Genomic DNA, 18,853 nt, shown 5'->3' on the forward strand with positions numbered 1-18,853 from the left:
ACTGGATTTCAAATCATTACCATTAGAGACTTAACTAAGGTTCATGGTGTGAAAGAATCCACATCAGTGCATGGGGATCATCATACAAAACTGGGCAACATCAGGAGATATTAAGTGTGTGCCAGGACTGATGCTCGTGAGGGACGGCTGCTCGATGTGATGGGCTCTGGGTCAAAGCATCAGACATTCCATCAGTGAGAACTGAGGAAACCATGATTCCCAGTGACAAATCTCAGCTATCGTACACAGTGCAGGAGAGCCACAAGCAGAAGAGAAATAGGTATCTGAAGCACCACTCATTTTCATCAATTAAAAGTGCCTATATTTTACTCTTTCCTCCTACTTACTTACCCCTTTCTATTCCGCACCCCTCTCTGTTAGAGATGTAACTTATCAAAACAGTAGTTGGTTTCAAGAGAAATAAACCTTAGAGAAAAGGAATTGTTAGATACTCCACAGACTGGACACTGGTCCTTAAAAAAGTCAGTGTATTCTCATGAATGAAATTCCTTTGTGATTGTGCTCAGCATAATTTTAAACAAACTATTAATCTCAATAGATATTGCCAGATATACTCCCTTTCAACATATGAATTAATTCCATTTAACAAACTGAATAGAATGAAGCATTATCATCAGGTTCAATTATCTATTCTCTGTGTAGGCCTGAGCAGAAAGCAATTGAGACTCAAGTTCAGTACCTCACCTTCAACTTTGATCTTCTGTATCCAAATACGGAGTCATTGCCACAGGACAGTTTTGTTATTTTGAGGATCCTAAACTGGATTCATGGCATCAGCTGACAAGCAGCTGATTCGATTAAAGATGTCAGAAGTGGATTAGAATACCCTGCCCAAACACTTCTAGAAGGCATTTAATGTTTAACATGTTAAAAATGTCTTTGTAGAAAATGAAATGAGTAAAGTCTTTAGTATGGGCGAGTATGTGTGTGTGTGTGTGTGTGTGTGTGTGTGTGATAAAGTAATGAATATGATTCTGTTGGAAAAAAATGGTTAAAGTTTCATATGTTTATAAAATAAAAGCATTATAAATCTTAAAATATTTACCTCTTTGAGTTCGCCTTCAGTATTAAGAAATTCTGTAACTCCACTGATAAGTTTGGAATTCATAAATAATGCCTCCCCATACCTCAAAAGACAAAAATAAGTCTTAATGTTAATATAGGCAGTAATTTAAAACTACTATTTTTTGATCTCTCCAAACCTATTTGAAAAAATGCTGATGGAAAACTTCCCTAACCCGGTGAAGGAAATAGGCATACAAGTCCAAGAAGCACAGGGAGTCCCAGACAAAATAAACCCCCCAAAGCCTACACCAATAACATCATAATTAAAATGCAAAAAAGATAAGGAGAATCTTAAAAGCAGCAAGAAAAAAGTATTGAGTTACCTGCAAGGGAGCACCAATAAAACTGTCAGCAGATTTTTCAATAGAAACTTTGCAGGCCAGAAGTGCTTGTCAAGAAATATTCAAAGTGATAAAAAGGAAGCACCTACAACCAAGATTACTCTACCCAGCAAAGCTATCATTTAGAATCAAATAACATATGAAGAGCTTTCCAGACAAGAAAAAGCTAAAGGAGTTCATCAACATCGAAAAAAAATGTAAAAGGGTCTCCTTTAAGAAGAAAAAAGATCAAAATATGAATAATAAATGGCAATAAATACATATCTATCAACAATTGAATCTTAAAAAAACAAAAACAAAATAAACAAAGCAAAGCAGAAACACTCATAGATACAGAGAACATTTTGATGGTTGCCAGATGGGAGGGGAATTGGGAGGATGGATGAAAGGTGCAGGGATTAAGAAGTAACAAATTGGTAGTCACAGAACAGTGATAGGAATATAAAGTACAGCATAGGGAATCTGGTCAATAATATTGTAACAACTATGAGTGATGTTAGATGGGTATGAAATTTATTGGAATGATCACATAGTATGTTATGTAATGTCTAATCACTGGGCTATATACCTGAAATTAATATAATATTGTATGTCAACTACAATTGAAAATTAAAAATAGAAATATTAGTATAAAGGTTTTTTAGAATCCTTCTCAAGGGTCCCATTTGACAAGCAGTGTCTTGATGCCATCAAGATCTCTGAGCACTCAGGGTCATTTCTCCAGGGAGTCGGGGAGATGTAAAGAGCTGTGTTTACGAGACACCAGCAGATGACACCTGACTTGACTCACAATTTTTAAGAGAACTATGAGCAGTAGCAAATTTTTGTAAAAAGGAACCCTGTAAAATTAGATACAAGAATTACTGTTATATTTCGAATCCATGACCAGAGGAAAAACTATTTTAAAACTGCCAACTTTAGCCTAGCTCAACAGGAAAAACAATCCCAGCGAGGGAGAACAGGGCTGAGCATTATCAGTACGTCACACCGATCCTTCGGTCTGGTCAGTCAAAACTGACACTGGCATTCTTGTTCTCCATGCTTAGAAACTGAGCCAAATTTCTCAAAAGTGCTTCCAGAAAGATTACCGTTTTTTTCATGTCGGTAGTAAAATAAAATATCAAGTTGTTCATTTGAATTGCATAATTCTTCTAACACAAGCGTAATTACTTGACACAGGCCCAAGGCAAGAGTTTTCACTTTATTGATTTGTCTATTTTATGGTAAGTATACCTAACATGGGCTGTCACACTCAGAACTAAGAAAAACACACCCAAAATAAGTTTTTGGAAGCAAAGATCCAGACACCGCCACAAGACATTTTCTAATACTGCTCTTAACTTGTAGAACTTAACATAATTTAGCTTTTGAAGCCTCAGTTTTCTCATCTGTAAAATGAGAGGACTGAACTGGATGACTGCCACAATTTGTTGTAATAGTAACATTGAATTATTCCATGAGAAAAAGTTAGCTAAGTAAAATAAATAGGCATTCCATAATTATATAAGTGATATTCATAATCATTATGTGGTTATAGAAATGGCCTACTGTGCAGGCGTAAAAATAATTCTTTTTCCAAGATCATTTTGCTTACACTTTGCTTATAGTCATGTAAAGATGAATAAGGCACAACCCCTTTACTGCAGGTATTATACTACATGGCATTGTAAACAGATCATTTCCATTTACTGTGGTGATTATAAAATTATACACCTTGTTTAGAGGAGGTCTCTTTTGTTGTGGGCTCTTGAGAAAGGACTTGAGGACATGCTGGCATTTAGATTGAGTAGTAGTTCTGAATATTAAGGAGGAAAGCAATTTTAGGCAGAGGACCGACATAAACAAACTCAAGGAGGTGTGAAACAACATGGTGTTTGCAGACAACTACAAGCATTTGGTATTGAGTGTATAAATCGTGAGGCTGGGGATCAGCAGAAGAAGAGGCCAAGGGGTTAGTCAGAGGACTTGGTAGGAAGCTTAGATTTTTGGTGCAGCACAGAACCATTGAAGGTTTTACATCAGGGAAATGTCACATTTGTTTTTCAGAGTGATTCTTGGGACAAATGGAAAGGGCTAGTGTATATAGTGTGTGGGTGTGCAGTGTGGATACAATTAGAGAGGCAGAGAGATGGAAAACTATTGTTAACAATAGTGGTAAGAGATAAGAATCTGCACTACAGGGGTAGTAGGAGAAAAGGGAGGACTAATTCAAGAAACATGTAGGAATTGTCAAATTGACAAGACCTCAAGACTAATTGTTACATACAGCAAGGGAAAGAGGGGATCGTATGTAGATTTCTAGATACCTGGATTGAGCAACTGGTGGGTAGTCATATTGTTTGCTGAGAAAAAGGAAGAGAAAAATGATGGATTTAGCGTTGCAAGCACTCACTTAGGTGGAATGTCTGAGTTGGAGATAAAGATCGGAGAGTGATTGAAACCATGAGAATAGATGGCAACTAAAACCAGGGAGAATCTGCAGGGCAGGGAGTAAAGAGAACTTTGGACAGCATCCCCATGAACTCAAATATTCAAATACTGACGGAGGAGTAGGAGCAAAGACAATCCTGGTTGCTAGATAAACACTGCCATAACTGTAGATATGCTAAAACCTTCATTAATCTCTCTACCTTCTCATTACAGGTCATGGATTCTCGGAGACAAAATAGGTATATCAGGAGCCAAACACTTTTTGGTAGGGACTAAATTATATATGCATTATAATGAACTCTGATCTACAAAAGCCCTCTCTAAAGAGACTCTGTGTGTCGGTAGATATTTAATATTCTTTATAATAAAATGCTTGCATATATTAATCTCATCTTGTATCTAAGCCGTTCACTGTCCATGTGCATGACAGCAAAGCAAGTTCTAATCTTCCAGTCATTCCACCTTCTGGGCTGAAAATACAAAATAAAAATGTGCTTTCTGGGAATATCACTGCTTTCTGACAACAAAGTATCTGTTCATAGAAACATGTTTTAATATGACACATTCATTCAGATTACACTTTTTATACCAGGACAACTAATAAAGGTGTACTTTTAAAAGTAAAGTTTACACACCAATTATTAAGGACAGAACAGTGAGGTCTGCACCCTGACTGGGGACATTCAAGTTTGAGAACATGTAGCATTCACATGCTTTATAATAAGTTTAATTTTAAAATACCATAGAGATTATCAGAGTAATAAATTAACATTTATTACAATATATTTAAATATATAAAAAAATATTCTCTAAAATTGAGGCTGAAAAATTCTCACCATGAAACAAGATAGCTCAGGAATGAATTATATTGAAGCTAGAATTATGCAACGATTCAAATGATCTTTCTTTATATCATGGTTTTATTTCAGGTGTTTTGTGATACTTATATTTGAAGGAAACCTAAACCAACTCTACAGAAGTAAAGTTTTCTTGCTATAATTTAATTATATCTGATTGATACATCTTTTTTATAACACATTCAAGATATAGTGATTTTATGATAACAATTTCTTCAACTTTGGACAGTTTGATAGATTGCCAAGGAAAATTACACTGCTAAAACTATTTACTCTCCACATTTCCATGTTATTACGGTTATCAATCTTTAATAAATTAATAATGTTATAGAATTGGTAAAATAATTCTGAGTTTAATAGGCATGGCAAGACCTATCTCGGCTGACTTTTTAAAAATCTAACTCTATTGTCTGAACCTTGGTTCTAACACAAAAAGTTGTGCTTTTATCTCCCATGTGTCACCTTTAATTTACTAGCTCAAGCATGAATGATTGAACTTTTATATCTACCTGGTATTTAATATCTTCCACTTATCTCTGAAAAATTTCCAGGCAAGGTCCCGGCCATGTGGATTTCGAGCCACATGGATTATCACATCAATTGCGTCCTGATCCAGCACCACCTCGGAGTTCAGTGACAGATTCAGAAGCCTTTAAAGACAATTGTGGGGAACGTTTTAGTCCAATAACATAAATATTTTTATAAAATTACAAAAATTACATGATATAATTTCTCATATTCTTCAAGAGAACAGTCCAGAGTAAACTTTGCTAATATAAATTAACCAATAGAATAACTTTCTGGTTATAAAAAAGGAGGAAGATTAAGCTCATAGTGTGTTCATTAATACATTAATTAAATTCTGAAAAAAATCTTGTGAGTAAAGAAGTCACAATTCTGGTTTGATGATGCAAACTCACTTTTAAAATCCTTTTAGTGAGCACTTTTTTATATGTTGAAATATTTTCTTACATATCTAAGTAAAAAATATATTTAAAAATTAGTTAGAAACAAAGTACATCTTCCAAGTCAACTAGCTTTAGATATGTTAACACATCAGCTTTCCTTACTTCTGGGAATATAGAGTTTATAGTAACTAGCAATATCTTCAAGGAAATAGAGACAACTTCAAAACAGTTTGGTTAACAGAGAATATCTTCTTTTCATTTTTATTAATTGATTTTAGAGAGAAGAAGAAGAGAGAAAGAAAGAGAAACATCAATTTGTTGCTATTTATTTATGCATTCTTCGGTTGATTCTTGTATGTGCCCTCACCAGAGACTGAACCCACAGCCTTGGCCTATCCAGATGACACTTAAACCAGCTGAGCTACCCGGCCCGGGCAAGAATACTCTCATTACACAAATAAATGTGGAACATTAATTGACCTACCTATTTAATAAATTCCTGTCGTCACTGCAAGTTAAGGCTTCCAATAATATTTTCTTCTCAGAAACTGCTGTGGTGGAGTGGAATTTCATCCATATGAATTCCCAGACATCCTCATCCAGCAGCGAAACTCCGGTACAGTAGACAATGTCTCTAACATTCAGTGGTATTCTAAAGAAGCAACATATAGCGGTTTCGTGTTCATTAAAAGCTTCATGGTATTGAAAATAAAAACAGATGCTGCTTTACGGCAGTCGGATTTTTTAAAAGATGACTTTGTTAGTTAGAGTTTATCTGAACAAGAACAATACTATACAATAACAATATTCAAAAATACTCGCAACTGAATAAATAAAATAATTAGTGTATTTTATTTAAAGGTAGTTTTGAATAAAACTTTTCTACTCTTGAAACTATATTTAAACACAAAAGTTTAAGAAACCAACAAAAACAAGGTGTTTTATATTTTCACCAACATAAATAGACTTATTAACCAAACCTTTTGCTCATCATCGGTAGGCCCGAGAATGACAGGAAAGCACTGATTAAAAAGAATGACTGACCAGTTGGGGTCAAACAGAAACACTTTTCTCCCAAATTCTCAGATAACTTTTTAAAATTATTTTTCTCAAATAACTCTCCAAATTTTGGAACCTAAAATATTATGAATATGGATAATAAACAAATAAAGTATAAATTTTAAATTTTGATAAAGTTCTTCTATGTTTAAAAAGGTTAAAAAACACACTAAATTTTGACTTTGACTCCAAAGTACAGTGGGAAACTGTTAGTGGATTTAGTCAACCTTGGTTATTTATAAGGTATAAATTGTCCTATGTACTTTGCCATAGCAATATTTTACTAAATATTCTTCTTTCAAATTTAAATATACGAGGTCTGTCCAGAAAAAGTCCAGCCATTGTTAATATAATGAGAATAGTTTCCATGACATCCATGTAACCTGGTAGCCAAGGAGAGTGGACTGGAATACACATGCGTGAACAATGATAGCTTCACTATACTAGTCAGTGGGGGCAGTAGACAACTTTGAGTGAGCATGTGTACTGTGTGGCCATCACATTCAAAATGACTGAGTGAGTAGAGCAACAAATCTGCATCAGATTTTGCTTTAAACTTGAACATTCCTCCACGGAAACTGATCTGATGATTCAGAAGGCCCCAGCTAAGGGCAGCTGGTGACTGACAGCGTCATCACAACAACACGCCCGCTCATGCATCACATCTGGTGCAGAGATTTTTTGTGAAACATCAAATCACCCACGTGACTCAGCCCCCACTCTAGCCCAGATTTGGCACCCTACAACTGCTGGTTTTTCCTAAAACTAAAATCAAATTTGAAAGGGGAGAGATTTCGGATCATCAATGAGATTCAGGAAAATACGATGGGGCAGCTGATGGCATTTGGGAGAACTGTGTAAGGTCTCAAGGTGCCTAGTTTGAAGGGGACTGAGGTGTCATTGTCCTATGTACAATGTTTCTTGTATCTCATATCTTTTTCAATAAATGTCTCTATTTTTCATAGTACATGGCTAGATACCTTCTGGACAAACCTGGTATACCTTACAGTTTAACAATTCAGTTCTCTGAAAGAATGCTCCAATACTTTAAAAAAGTTAAAATGCATATCTGCTGTGTGTAATATTCAGTAACCTATTATTAAACCTTCTCATTTATAATTTGAATGTGACTAATAATAAGTGCTTTCTCTGGAAAACAAGATGAAACAATCCCTTCTAAAGATTTGGGACGCTGATGGTTAAAACACAGCTGCGGTTAAAGAAGTATTTGGTAAAGGGCACAAGTGTCTGTATGACTATCCGTAGAATGGCCCTCTTCTGTTCAGCAGCTGAGGAGGGCTGCGTTCAGACTACTGAGGCGCGTGTATCAGGAAACCAGATTGGCACAGTTGTTAGCAGTACCACACAAAATTCATGGTTCCCAGAAATGGTAAAGCAGTATTATTCTGTCTCTTCCTGCAAGTAATTAAAGTATTTGGAGAAAAGTTATTTAACTTTGCTGACCAAACACTTTCTGTTTGTTTATTTGATTAATTTGTTTTTTTTTCCTAAACAAAAGGAATAGAGATATAAGAAGAAATCGGCAAAAAGCTTCACATTTTTCCCTCTTTTACCTCTTAGCCCTGCACCCCTTTGAAGAAAGGAGCAACAATTGCCTTCCAATGATTGGTGAAACCTTATTCTTCCTGCTCTTCCTATCACCTGTTTGCCACACAGCATGCCTGGAATTGCTTAGGATAAAAACACTGCCACCACATTTTGAAGACTGTGCCAATCCTCGTAAATACAACATAAAATTACAAAAAAAGGCCTCCGTGTTTACTAACTGCAATTAGAAAGCTAAAATATCTAGTCTTTCTCTAAATCAATAGCTAGAAAAGAGGCTGAGTCTTTTTTTCCAAAAATTACAGGCTACAGAGCATTAGACTGTATTATTGTCATGACTTTGGCCAAGAGATCAGTGTAAATATTTGTAAGAAATAATAATAAAATGTATACTGTCATCATCAACTTACCAACTATTGCATATTTTCTTAATATTAGACCTAATAGGAACAGTTTACTTAATAGTAGAAATTCATTAAGCTAGTAAGATACCAGAGAGAGCCAGAGAGAGCACAGGAACAAAGCCTACTGAATAAGGCTGGTTACTGCCTATGAAGCCAGTCTCAAGCAGGAATGGTTTCAAGTAGAAAAGGCATACAGAAATATAGAGAGGCAAAAAGAAAAAGTGAATATTAAACTACGTTCCTTAGAATGAACTTGAATGCCACATACTATAGTTACTACTTACAATCCATATGTTTGTTACTCAGGAGTTGCTATTGGCTGCTGCTGAGCCGTGTAAGATGCATATGCAAATGAATAAATGGATGGAGATCCAAAGCCTTGGACACTGGCTAAAGGGGCATCAGAGGTAGAAAATAACACTTCGGTGCAATACTGTGTTTCAGGGTACACATCTTGTTTTATCTAGTCTCTATAATAATATCATGATGTCTCTATTATAAACTTCTTTTAGCAGGAGAGGAAACCGTTTTGAGAGAAGGTGTTTTGCACTGTTAACAACTACATAGTAAGTTGGGAACCAGGATGATCTGTACATGAAAAGTCGTTTTTATTTACATCAGCTTACAGATGGCTAATAACAATGAAAATAAGAGATATTGATTTCTATTAGTAGTCATATTCAAATAATTGTCCATGAATTCTGATTTTTGATGTTCAATAGAACACTCTCTGATAAAAAGTAAAAACAAGAAAAAAATTAAATAAACAATTAGTATATCCTTTACAAGAGTACTATCACCAACCCCTGGGACTACCCAATGGGCTGCCAATCGTAATGCATCCAACCTGTAATTCTCAGTGCTGAACAGGCCACAGATGACACCTCTAACCTTTTCTTTAATCATTGTTTCTTATGCACAGCTTAATCAGTCATCTTTGAGACATATTCAATGTTGGTAAGACTCTCTACTCTGCCAGAGGGGAGGAAGGAGGGGGAGAAAGGGGGAAAGAAGAAGAAGGGTCAAGTCATGGAACATGTATAAAGGACCCATGGACAAAGACAACTGGGGGGGATTGAATGTGGGAGATGGGAGAGGGGGTAGGGCAGGGGAGAGTATTGGGGGGAAATGGGGACAACTGTAATTGAATAATAAAATAAATAAGTAAATAAAATGTAATAGCTCAAAAATATGCAGATAAATATATCAATGTGCTTAAAATGGGGGAAAAAAAAAGGATCTATTCCGTTCATGGAAGTGATCCTTGTTAAAATGCCGCCTCTGGCACACTGAAAGGATGTAGGCTACCTGTGTATTTCAGAACACGCACAGAGCGAGGGGAAGGAATACTGAAAGGGAACCCAGCAATAAAGTGTTGAATGAAATGACAGACAGAGCTCCCTGAAAGAATCTCACAAAAGTTGTCCTGGACAAAGGAGGCCTTTGAAAGCAAAGCTGCCCAGAATAGGTGCGGATTCTATACCTGAAGCTGCAGCCATAAACCCAGAGAAAGACCGCGTCATTTGGATGTGACCTTCAAGATACTGCAGGTCAACTTGCAGGCTTATCGGCATCTGCCCCTCTGTGCACACCAGGTGTATCAAATTTGATTACTATGAAGATGGGGCACACATACGTTTACACATATAATCTAAAGCCTGTTGATTGTCCATTGAAAAACAGACTTTAGTTTCTGTTACAAATCCCCCAACTTTCAGGAAGGAAATGGCTCCATTAGCAGATGCTAGGAGGTTTGCACTGCTTAAGGCTAATAAAGCTCCTTAAAAGAGCAAGGATGAGCTGGTTAGTCTAGTGGGAGAAGAATGCTTCTTTAGTTTTCCTAGCATCTCTTCCTACCTCATCAATCCCTCATTTTCCTCATCCACTCATCATATAAAGAATCAATGTATAGGCCAAAGATTATTTGTACTTATCACTGAGAATAAAATAAAATTTGTGAGTGCTGCATTTGCCAAGAACCCTTGGTTTTCAATGGTTTCCATTGTTAATGAAAGCCCTCTTTGTTGCTAAATTTGTAAAGATGTTCTAATAACATTTTAGCAAAATAATTGCTCTGGGGACAGTTTAAGATCTCACTGTATAAACCAAAGTCATTAGGAACAAATGAAAAAGCTCATTTGTTTGTAAAGGATGAGCTGAGAAGCCCACAGAAGCCATAGTTATGATCAGTACAAACGAGTCCTGTGAGATTCTTGATGTCAGGATTACAGGGAGAGTGGCCCCTTCTCGCGAACATGGAAATTGTTAATGAAAATGTGAATGTCCCCACGGTCAGTCCTATTTAACTGCTGCCTCAGAAAGAGGTAAATCTTTTAATGGAATTTTATCATTTAGGAAGGAGAGATGTGCTTGTTTTTCTCTAGGTATAGTATACATCGAACACACACAGGGAGCCAGTCTTTTCCAGCTGCCTTTAGATGAGAGGGATGGGGTGGTGATTAGCCTAAAGGAAGTGCCCTTATTTTTTTTCTAGGGTACTAACACTGCAGAAATTATTAGCTAATAAATGTAACTTCTACTATACTTTATATTTCATTCTCTATTGAAATAGGATCATGACAGAGTTCATTTGTACAAACAAGTTTTAAAGCATAAGAGTTCAGTATGTCCTTGTAAAATAAATTATTTTTGTATTTTGGTGACAAGTTTAACCTGTTTTACCTTGACAAAAGCAAATGCCTAAAAGCTAAATGTTTGGGGTAGGAAAAAAATAGGTAGAAAAACAAAAGCAGGTATTTTTTAGGAAAAATTTTTACTCAGTTAAAAAATGATGGTGAAATGGAACTAATATTTTAGATCATAGTAAACTGGTACTTCAATTATTAAATGGAAAGTTGTGAAGTAGATTGATAAATTAAGATAAGGAATAAGAAAAATTTCCAAAGATTTTGCTATGAGAATTTTTGTTACTACATTGTTTTTTAAGGTTAAAAATCAGGATTCATCTAAAATAATAACAGACTCTTTTAAGTTAAGATAAAAATAGCAACTAAAATGATAGTATAGATTAATATTCATAATATGGTAAATATATTATTTAATTTAATTATATTATTAAGGACAGTATAATATATATATATACTATACAATACAATTGTGTTATGTTTTAAAAAATACAATGTATATGTTAGAAATAGAAACAGGATAAACAAGAGAATATTAACAGCCTTTGCTTCTGAGTTTGGGGGCTGTAGATAAGTAGTCTTGGTTTTTTTTAACTCATATATGTTAAGTTTAATAATTTAATAACTTTTACAATTACTTTAGAAATAAAATAAATGTATAATTCCATTTATAAAATAAGATTCTGTCATTATTAAAGTAAAATATATTCCAATATAGAAAAATTTTATTTAATAAGATGTAGAAATAATTCTAATGGTACACTTAAAATATCTCCCGAAAGAAACTATTATTTGTCAAAGAAAAAAAAATCACACTATTTTAAAACATATATTTTGGCCAGTAACTGCCTGTAGAACTGGGCAAGTCAAGGTCATTGCTTTGGACTTCATTTTTCATCCTAATTGGACAAGGCTAAAGTATATGTGCTCTAAGGTCCCTCTCTGCTCTGTTAGTACAAGATTCTTTTTCATTAGCAATTATATTAACATTGAAATGTGGTTTTAATTATTTTCAAAGACAATGAGAAACATTTCTCAAGTCACTAGGCTCTCTAAGAGTACCTCTTTCTTTCAGGGGCACTCTACATGCTGTTGATATAGAGTGTGGCCTACCATTTGATTAATTTTAATTAATTTGCAGTTAATTCATTTAAAACATTGTTTTCCTAATCTAAGTAGAAATTAAAAAACTGCTTTGGTTGAGGCTTCCTTGCTAACACTGTAGATCTTGTTCTGATTTACACATGCTAATGTTCTTTCTTCTTCCAGGGCGGACAATCCATGACATTAAAATACCAGACTAAGAAGTATCCTGCGTTTACAAAGGTTGGCTCTGTTACAACACCCCCTGCCCCCATCGCTCATTCTATACCCACTTCTTCCTCCCTTGGCTTCTGCTAAGAAAGCCACCTTGAATAAAACCAAGTTATTTCAAAGGAACCTGTGACTTTTTGCACCTGGGCATCAGTTTCCTTATCTGGCAAATGGGGATAATAATTCCTTACAAGTTATTACAACGATTAAATGAGATCAGGTTTATCCAGTGCTTGGCACAGTGCCTGCCTGCTTCACATCAAAGGTTCCGTATGGGCTTTACCAAAATGTTGTGCATAGCCAAGTGCAAGGGACATAGAAAATTGCCTCAATATGTGGTAATGACATTCCTCCTCCTCATTTTTATTACTATTAATATTAGGAATAAATGACAACAAATATCCCCATACCTCCTAAATGAGTACTGGACTAAAAGATAAACAGAAATAAAGTTTTTTAGACAACCTCACTAAAAGTGAATGAGTAATTATAAAATTACAACGGACAATATACCTCAAGTTCAAGGCATTACAATAAAATGCTCTTCTATAATCTCATCTAATTTTGCTAGTGTGCTTGTCAATCAAATATGCCACTGAATCAATATAAAAACACTGGCAAGCAGAAGAAATATTATTCTGTGATATCTCCACAAGGCCCCCCGCAAAGGGAGAACAGAATCCCATGTGAAATGTGTAGTCAGTGGCCAGGGGAAAGAGCACTGGAGAGCGATGCTGGGAGCCAGGCACTGACAGGCAGCAGGCAGGGCTGCTGCCTTTCTATGGAGTCCTCTCACCAGACCCCAGTAGTGGCTGCTCATTCCCACCCAGACTTACACATGACATAAAGCAAAACTGAAACCTCTGATTAATGGAAAAATCAGCTCAAAAGTGGTCTGCCCAGCACTTTGCTGTTCAAAATATAGAGTTGGGGAAACTTGGTGGAGAATAGACCAACTATATTTAAAGTTACTGTTCTGAAATGATGTTCAATACCTCTTTATATTTTCATTTGGCATATTTGCAAAGAGGCATATGCTGTTCTCTCTATATGAAAGAAAAGAAGACTGCTGGAATAGGGGACTGATTTTAACTATTAATATCCTCCCAAATTAAAAGGTTATATTTTAAAATAATTGTACTACTTCAGAATGGTTTTTATAATTAAAATAAATTTATTTTAAATGGGACATTCACTTTAGATAAGCTGAAATTATATGAAAGTATATTTTAAACTTGTAAGTACTTTGTAGAAAGTAGCTATTATTTTCATTTGGTGGGAAGGGAGAAGGATGGTAAAGGCGAAGCATTTGGTCTATCAGGCCACTTTATAAATATAATCGCAAAAGCACAAAAAGATAGAAAACCAAGTAATCCAGACAACATCAAAAAGGACTAAAAAGGAGACATAAAAGAAAAGGTAGAAGCAAAGAAAAGAAAGAACACAAGTGATAAATGTACAGAGAAGATAAAAAATCCAGAGTGATAAAGATAATAACAGGCATGACAAAGATTTAGAAAAAGGTAAAGCGGGTGTGGGGGAAGCAAACAATTAGAGGAGAATTTGTGACTTGCCTAAAAAGTATGCTGGCTCAGATTACAAACACATTCTACTGAAAAGCCTAGAACACTGTTATTCAAAATTTCACAGCAGAGAACCCTTATGATATCCAGAATCTATTATGCCCTGAAAGAGCTTCGCAAAATCAAACTACTTTATGAAAAAAGTAAAAAATTAAGATATCTATGATGACTCAGTCTAAAACTGTGGGCATCGAGGTGCTAGTATAAATATCTGCAAGAGCATAACACAATTCAAAATCAAACAGGTATACAATTATAGTAGAAACTGTGAAATAGCTGATAAATTGCCCTATTATAAACGCTCATGTTAAAAATGAAATAAATTGTTTGCTGATCATCACATGTCTATTATCCACGACTTAACCAACCTGCTCTATCCCGATCCATGACTATTAATCTTCTTCACTCAGCTCTGGCCAGAGCACTGTAAATCTAAGTGCTCTTTGCAATATGAGGTCTAATATGTGCATGTGTGTCTGAATCACAATAATTAGAAATCAGTACTTTAAGTTGACTATTAAGATGACAAAGAGCACTGGAGGCATAGATACGCAGAACAGACAGAGCTGTCGGAGGAGCATGGGGAGGGGACTGGGTGAAAGACAGTGGAGAGATTAGTCAAAGAACATATATGCATAACCCACAGTGTGTGATGAGCAGAGGAAAAAGGGAGCAAGGGCTGTGTCAGCAAAGCAGAGGGGAAATGAGGACATCTGTAACAGTGTCAACAATAAGAATAAAGTTAAAAAAAGAGAAAAAAAGATGAAAGAGAATAATGCGAATGACACATCAGTTACAATAACAAATCCATAAGCACTGCTGTCATTCAAATCATAACCCAGGCAGGAATGTTCACAAAAACTCCACCGGATGCCACTGGGTTCCACCTTGACAAAAGAACTCCTGTTGCCCAGTATAATTTATAGCAACAGTCATTGTCCTCTGTGTTTCTTATACAAAGGTTTAAAATTACATAGATTTATTGTATCTATCCAAATACTACATGTATGATGTGAGGGCCTGTGCAAATGTGGTTTTACTTTCATTTCTCATGCACTGTTGAGATTACTGAGGTTCCTACCTCAAGAAAAAATAAAAATCTCAAATAAACAATCTAACTTTACACTTAAATGAACTAGAAAAGGAACAAGAAACAAAACCCAAAGTGAATAGAAGAAAAATAATAATAAAGGTCAGAGTGGAAATAAACAAAATAGAGTCTAAAAAGATAACAATACAGTCCTGGCTGGTTTGGCTCAGTAAACTGAGCACTGGTCTGAGAACCAAAGCATTGCCAGTTCGGCCACTGTGGAAAACAGTATGGAATTTCCTCAGAAAACTAAAAATGCAACTGCCTTTTGACACAACAATTCCACTGCTGGGATTATACCCTAAGAGCCCTGAAACACCAACCCAAAAGAACCTATGCACCCAATGTTCATAGCAGCACAATTTACAGTAGCCAAGTACTGGAAGCAAACTAAGTGCCCTTCAGCAAATGAGTGGATCAAAAACCTATGGTACATTTACACAATGGAATTCTATGCAGCAGAGAGAAAGAAGGAGCTCCTACCCTTTGTGACAGCATGGATGGAACTGGAGAGCATTATGCTAAGTGAAATAAGCCAGGCGGTGAGGGACAAATACCATACGATCTCACTTTTAATGGGAACATAATCAACAAAAGAAAAAAGCATACAAGATATAACCAGAGACATTGAAGTTAAGAACAGTCTAACAATGACCAGAGGAGAGGGGGGAGGAGACAGTGGGGAGAGGGGTTTTCAGGAACTACTATAAAGGGAACATGGACAAAACCAAGGGTGAAGGTGGAAGCAAGGCAGGGAGGTGTGTTTGGATGGGGTGGGGGAGTGGTGGGGAGAAAATGCAGACAACTATAATTGAACAACAATAAAGTAATTAAAAAAAAACCCTACATAATAAAAAACTGAAGGGCAATACAAAACAAATAAATAAAAAACCAAACAAACAAAAACACACAACGGGTTGCCAGTTCGATTCCCAGCCAGGGCACATGCCTGAGTTGTGGGTCAGGTCTCCAGTTGGGGGTGTGCAAGAGGCAACCACACATTGATGTTTCTCTCCCTCTCTTTCTCCCTCCCTTCCCCTCTCTAAAAATAAATAAATAAAATATTTTAAAATTTAAAAAAATAACAGGACAAAAGATCAATGAAACCAAGAGTGATTTTTGAAAAGATGAACAAGACTGACAAATCTTTAACCAGACTCATAAAGAAAAAAGGAGAAAGGACCCAAATAAATAAAATCGGTAATGAAAGGGTTGAAGTTATAACTGACTCCACAGAAATAGAAGGGATTATAAGAAAATATTATGAACTATATGCCAACAAATTGGACAATCTGGGCAAAATGGATGAATTCCTAGAAACATACAAACTTCCAAAACTGAATCAGGAAAAATCAGAAAAACTGAATAAACCAATTACAACTAATGTAATCAAAGCAGAAATCAAAAAGCACCCAACAAACCAAAGTCCTGGACCAGGTGGCTTCACAAACAAATTTTACCAAACATTCAAAGAAGAACTAACACCTCGCCTTTTCAAACTATTCCAAAATTTCAAGAGGAAGGAAAACTCCCAAGCTCATTTTATGAGGACAGAATTATCCTAATTTCAAAACTAGATAAGGAAACTAGGGGAAAAAAAGAAAATTAGAGGCCAATAACCCTGATGCTAAAATTCTCAACAAGCTATTAGTAAACTGGATCCAGCAGGACATAAAAAAGGTCATTCGCCATGACTAAGATGGATGTATTGCAGCAATGCAAGGTTGCTACAATGTCTACACATCAATGTACATTATTCACCACATAACAAAATGAAGAATAAAAATCACATGATCATATCAATAGAGGCAGAAAAAGCATCTGATAAAATCCAGCACCCATTTGTGATATAAACTCCCAGCAAAACAGGAATAGAGGGAACATACCTGAAGGTAATAAAGGCCATATGTGACAAACCCACAGTTAACATCATCCTCAATGAGCAAAACAACCAGCATTTCCCTTCTGATCGGGAACATCCGCTTTCACCTCTCTTATTCAGCATAGTACTGAAATTCCTAGCCACAACAATCGGACAAGAAGAAATAAAAAGGCATCTGAACTGGAAGGGAAGAAGTAAAACTATCACTATTCATAGATGACATGAATCTTTGACATGGTATGTAGAGAATATCAGAGATTTCACCAAAAATAAAAAACAAAAATAAAACTACTGGGTTCGATAAATGAATTCAGTAAGGTAGCAGGATACAAAATAAGTATCAAAAAAAATCAGTTGTGCCCTGGCTAATGTGGTTCAGTGGATTGTGCAGCCTGTGGGCCAAAGGGTCACTGGTTCGATTCCAGTCAGGGCACATGCCTGGGTTTCAGTCCAGGTCAGGTCCCCAGTAGGGGGGCGCACAGAGGCAACCACACAATGATGTTTCTCTCCCTCTCTTTCTCCCTCCCTTCCCTCTGTCTAAAATAAATAAATAAAATCTTTAAAAATATATCTGTTGCATTTTTATATACCACTAATAAATTATCATAAAGGGAAACCAAGAAAGCAATTACATTTATAACTGCATCAAAAAATAAAATAAAATAAACTCCCTTGGTATAAATTTAACCAAGGATGTAAAAGACTTATATTCAGAAAACATAAGACAGACACTGAAAAAAAAAAAGAAGATACAAATAAGTGGAAGCAATACTGTGTTCATGAGAAGAAAGAATTAAAATCATTAAAATGTCTGTACTACCCAAAGCAAACTATAAATTCAATAAATTCATATCAAGATATCAATGGCATATTTCACAGAACAAGAACAAATATTGAAAAAAAATGTATATGGAACCACAAAAGACCCAGAATAGCCACAACAATCTTGAGAAAGTAGAACAAAGGTAGAGGAATCACACTAATTATACCAACTATACTATAAGGCCATAGTAATTAAAACAGCATGGTTCTGGCATAAAAACAGACATGGAGATCTCAGAAATAAACCCATGATTTTATGGTCAATTAATATTTGACAAAAGATACAAGAACATATAATGGGTTAGAGATAGTCTATTCAATAAATGGTGTTGGGAAATTGGACAGATACATGCAAAAAAAATTGAGTTAGACCACCTTCTTACTCCACACACAAGAATAAACTTAAAATAGATCAAAGACTTAAATGTTAGACTCAAAACCATAAAAATCTTAAAAGAAAACATAGGCATTAAAATCTTGGACATTCTTTGTAGCAATATTTGTTCTGATATGTCTCCTCGGGCAAGAGAAACAAAAGAAAAAATAAACAAATGGGACTACATCGAACTAAAAAGTTTTTGGAGAGCAAAGGAAACCATCAACAAAATGAAAAAGATAATCCACTGAATGGGAGACGATATTCAAGCAATCACACACCGATAAGGAGTTAATATCCAAAATACATGAACAACTCAATACCAAAAAAACAATACAATCAAAAATGGGTAAAGGACCTGAATAGACACTTCTCCCAGGAGGACATACAGATGACCAATAGACATATGAAAAGGTACTCAATTTCATTAATCATCAGAAAAATGCAAATTAAAACCACAATGAAATATCACCTCACACCTGTCAAAATT

At 35.5% G+C, this 18,853-nt stretch overlaps 1 protein-coding gene across 1 annotated transcript in view; it reads right to left on the bottom strand.

Moving 5' to 3' along the window:
- Nucleotides 1–18,853, bottom strand: part of TRHDE (thyrotropin releasing hormone degrading enzyme) — a 372,616-nt gene that overhangs the window by 4,903 nt on the left and 348,860 nt on the right. Inside the window, exons 16-18 of the mRNA XM_024576381.3 lie at nt 6,107–6,274; nt 5,224–5,364; nt 1,067–1,148 (exon numbers count right to left, since the gene is read on the bottom strand). Coding sequence (XP_024432149.2) covers nt 1,067–1,148; nt 5,224–5,364; nt 6,107–6,274 — 391 coding nt within the window. The remainder of the gene's footprint in view (nt 1–1,066; nt 1,149–5,223; nt 5,365–6,106; nt 6,275–18,853) is intronic.

Source organism: Desmodus rotundus, chromosome 3 (assembly GCF_022682495.2).
Source record: "Desmodus rotundus isolate HL8 chromosome 3, HLdesRot8A.1, whole genome shotgun sequence".
Lineage (NCBI taxonomy): Eukaryota > Metazoa > Chordata > Mammalia > Chiroptera > Phyllostomidae > Desmodus > Desmodus rotundus.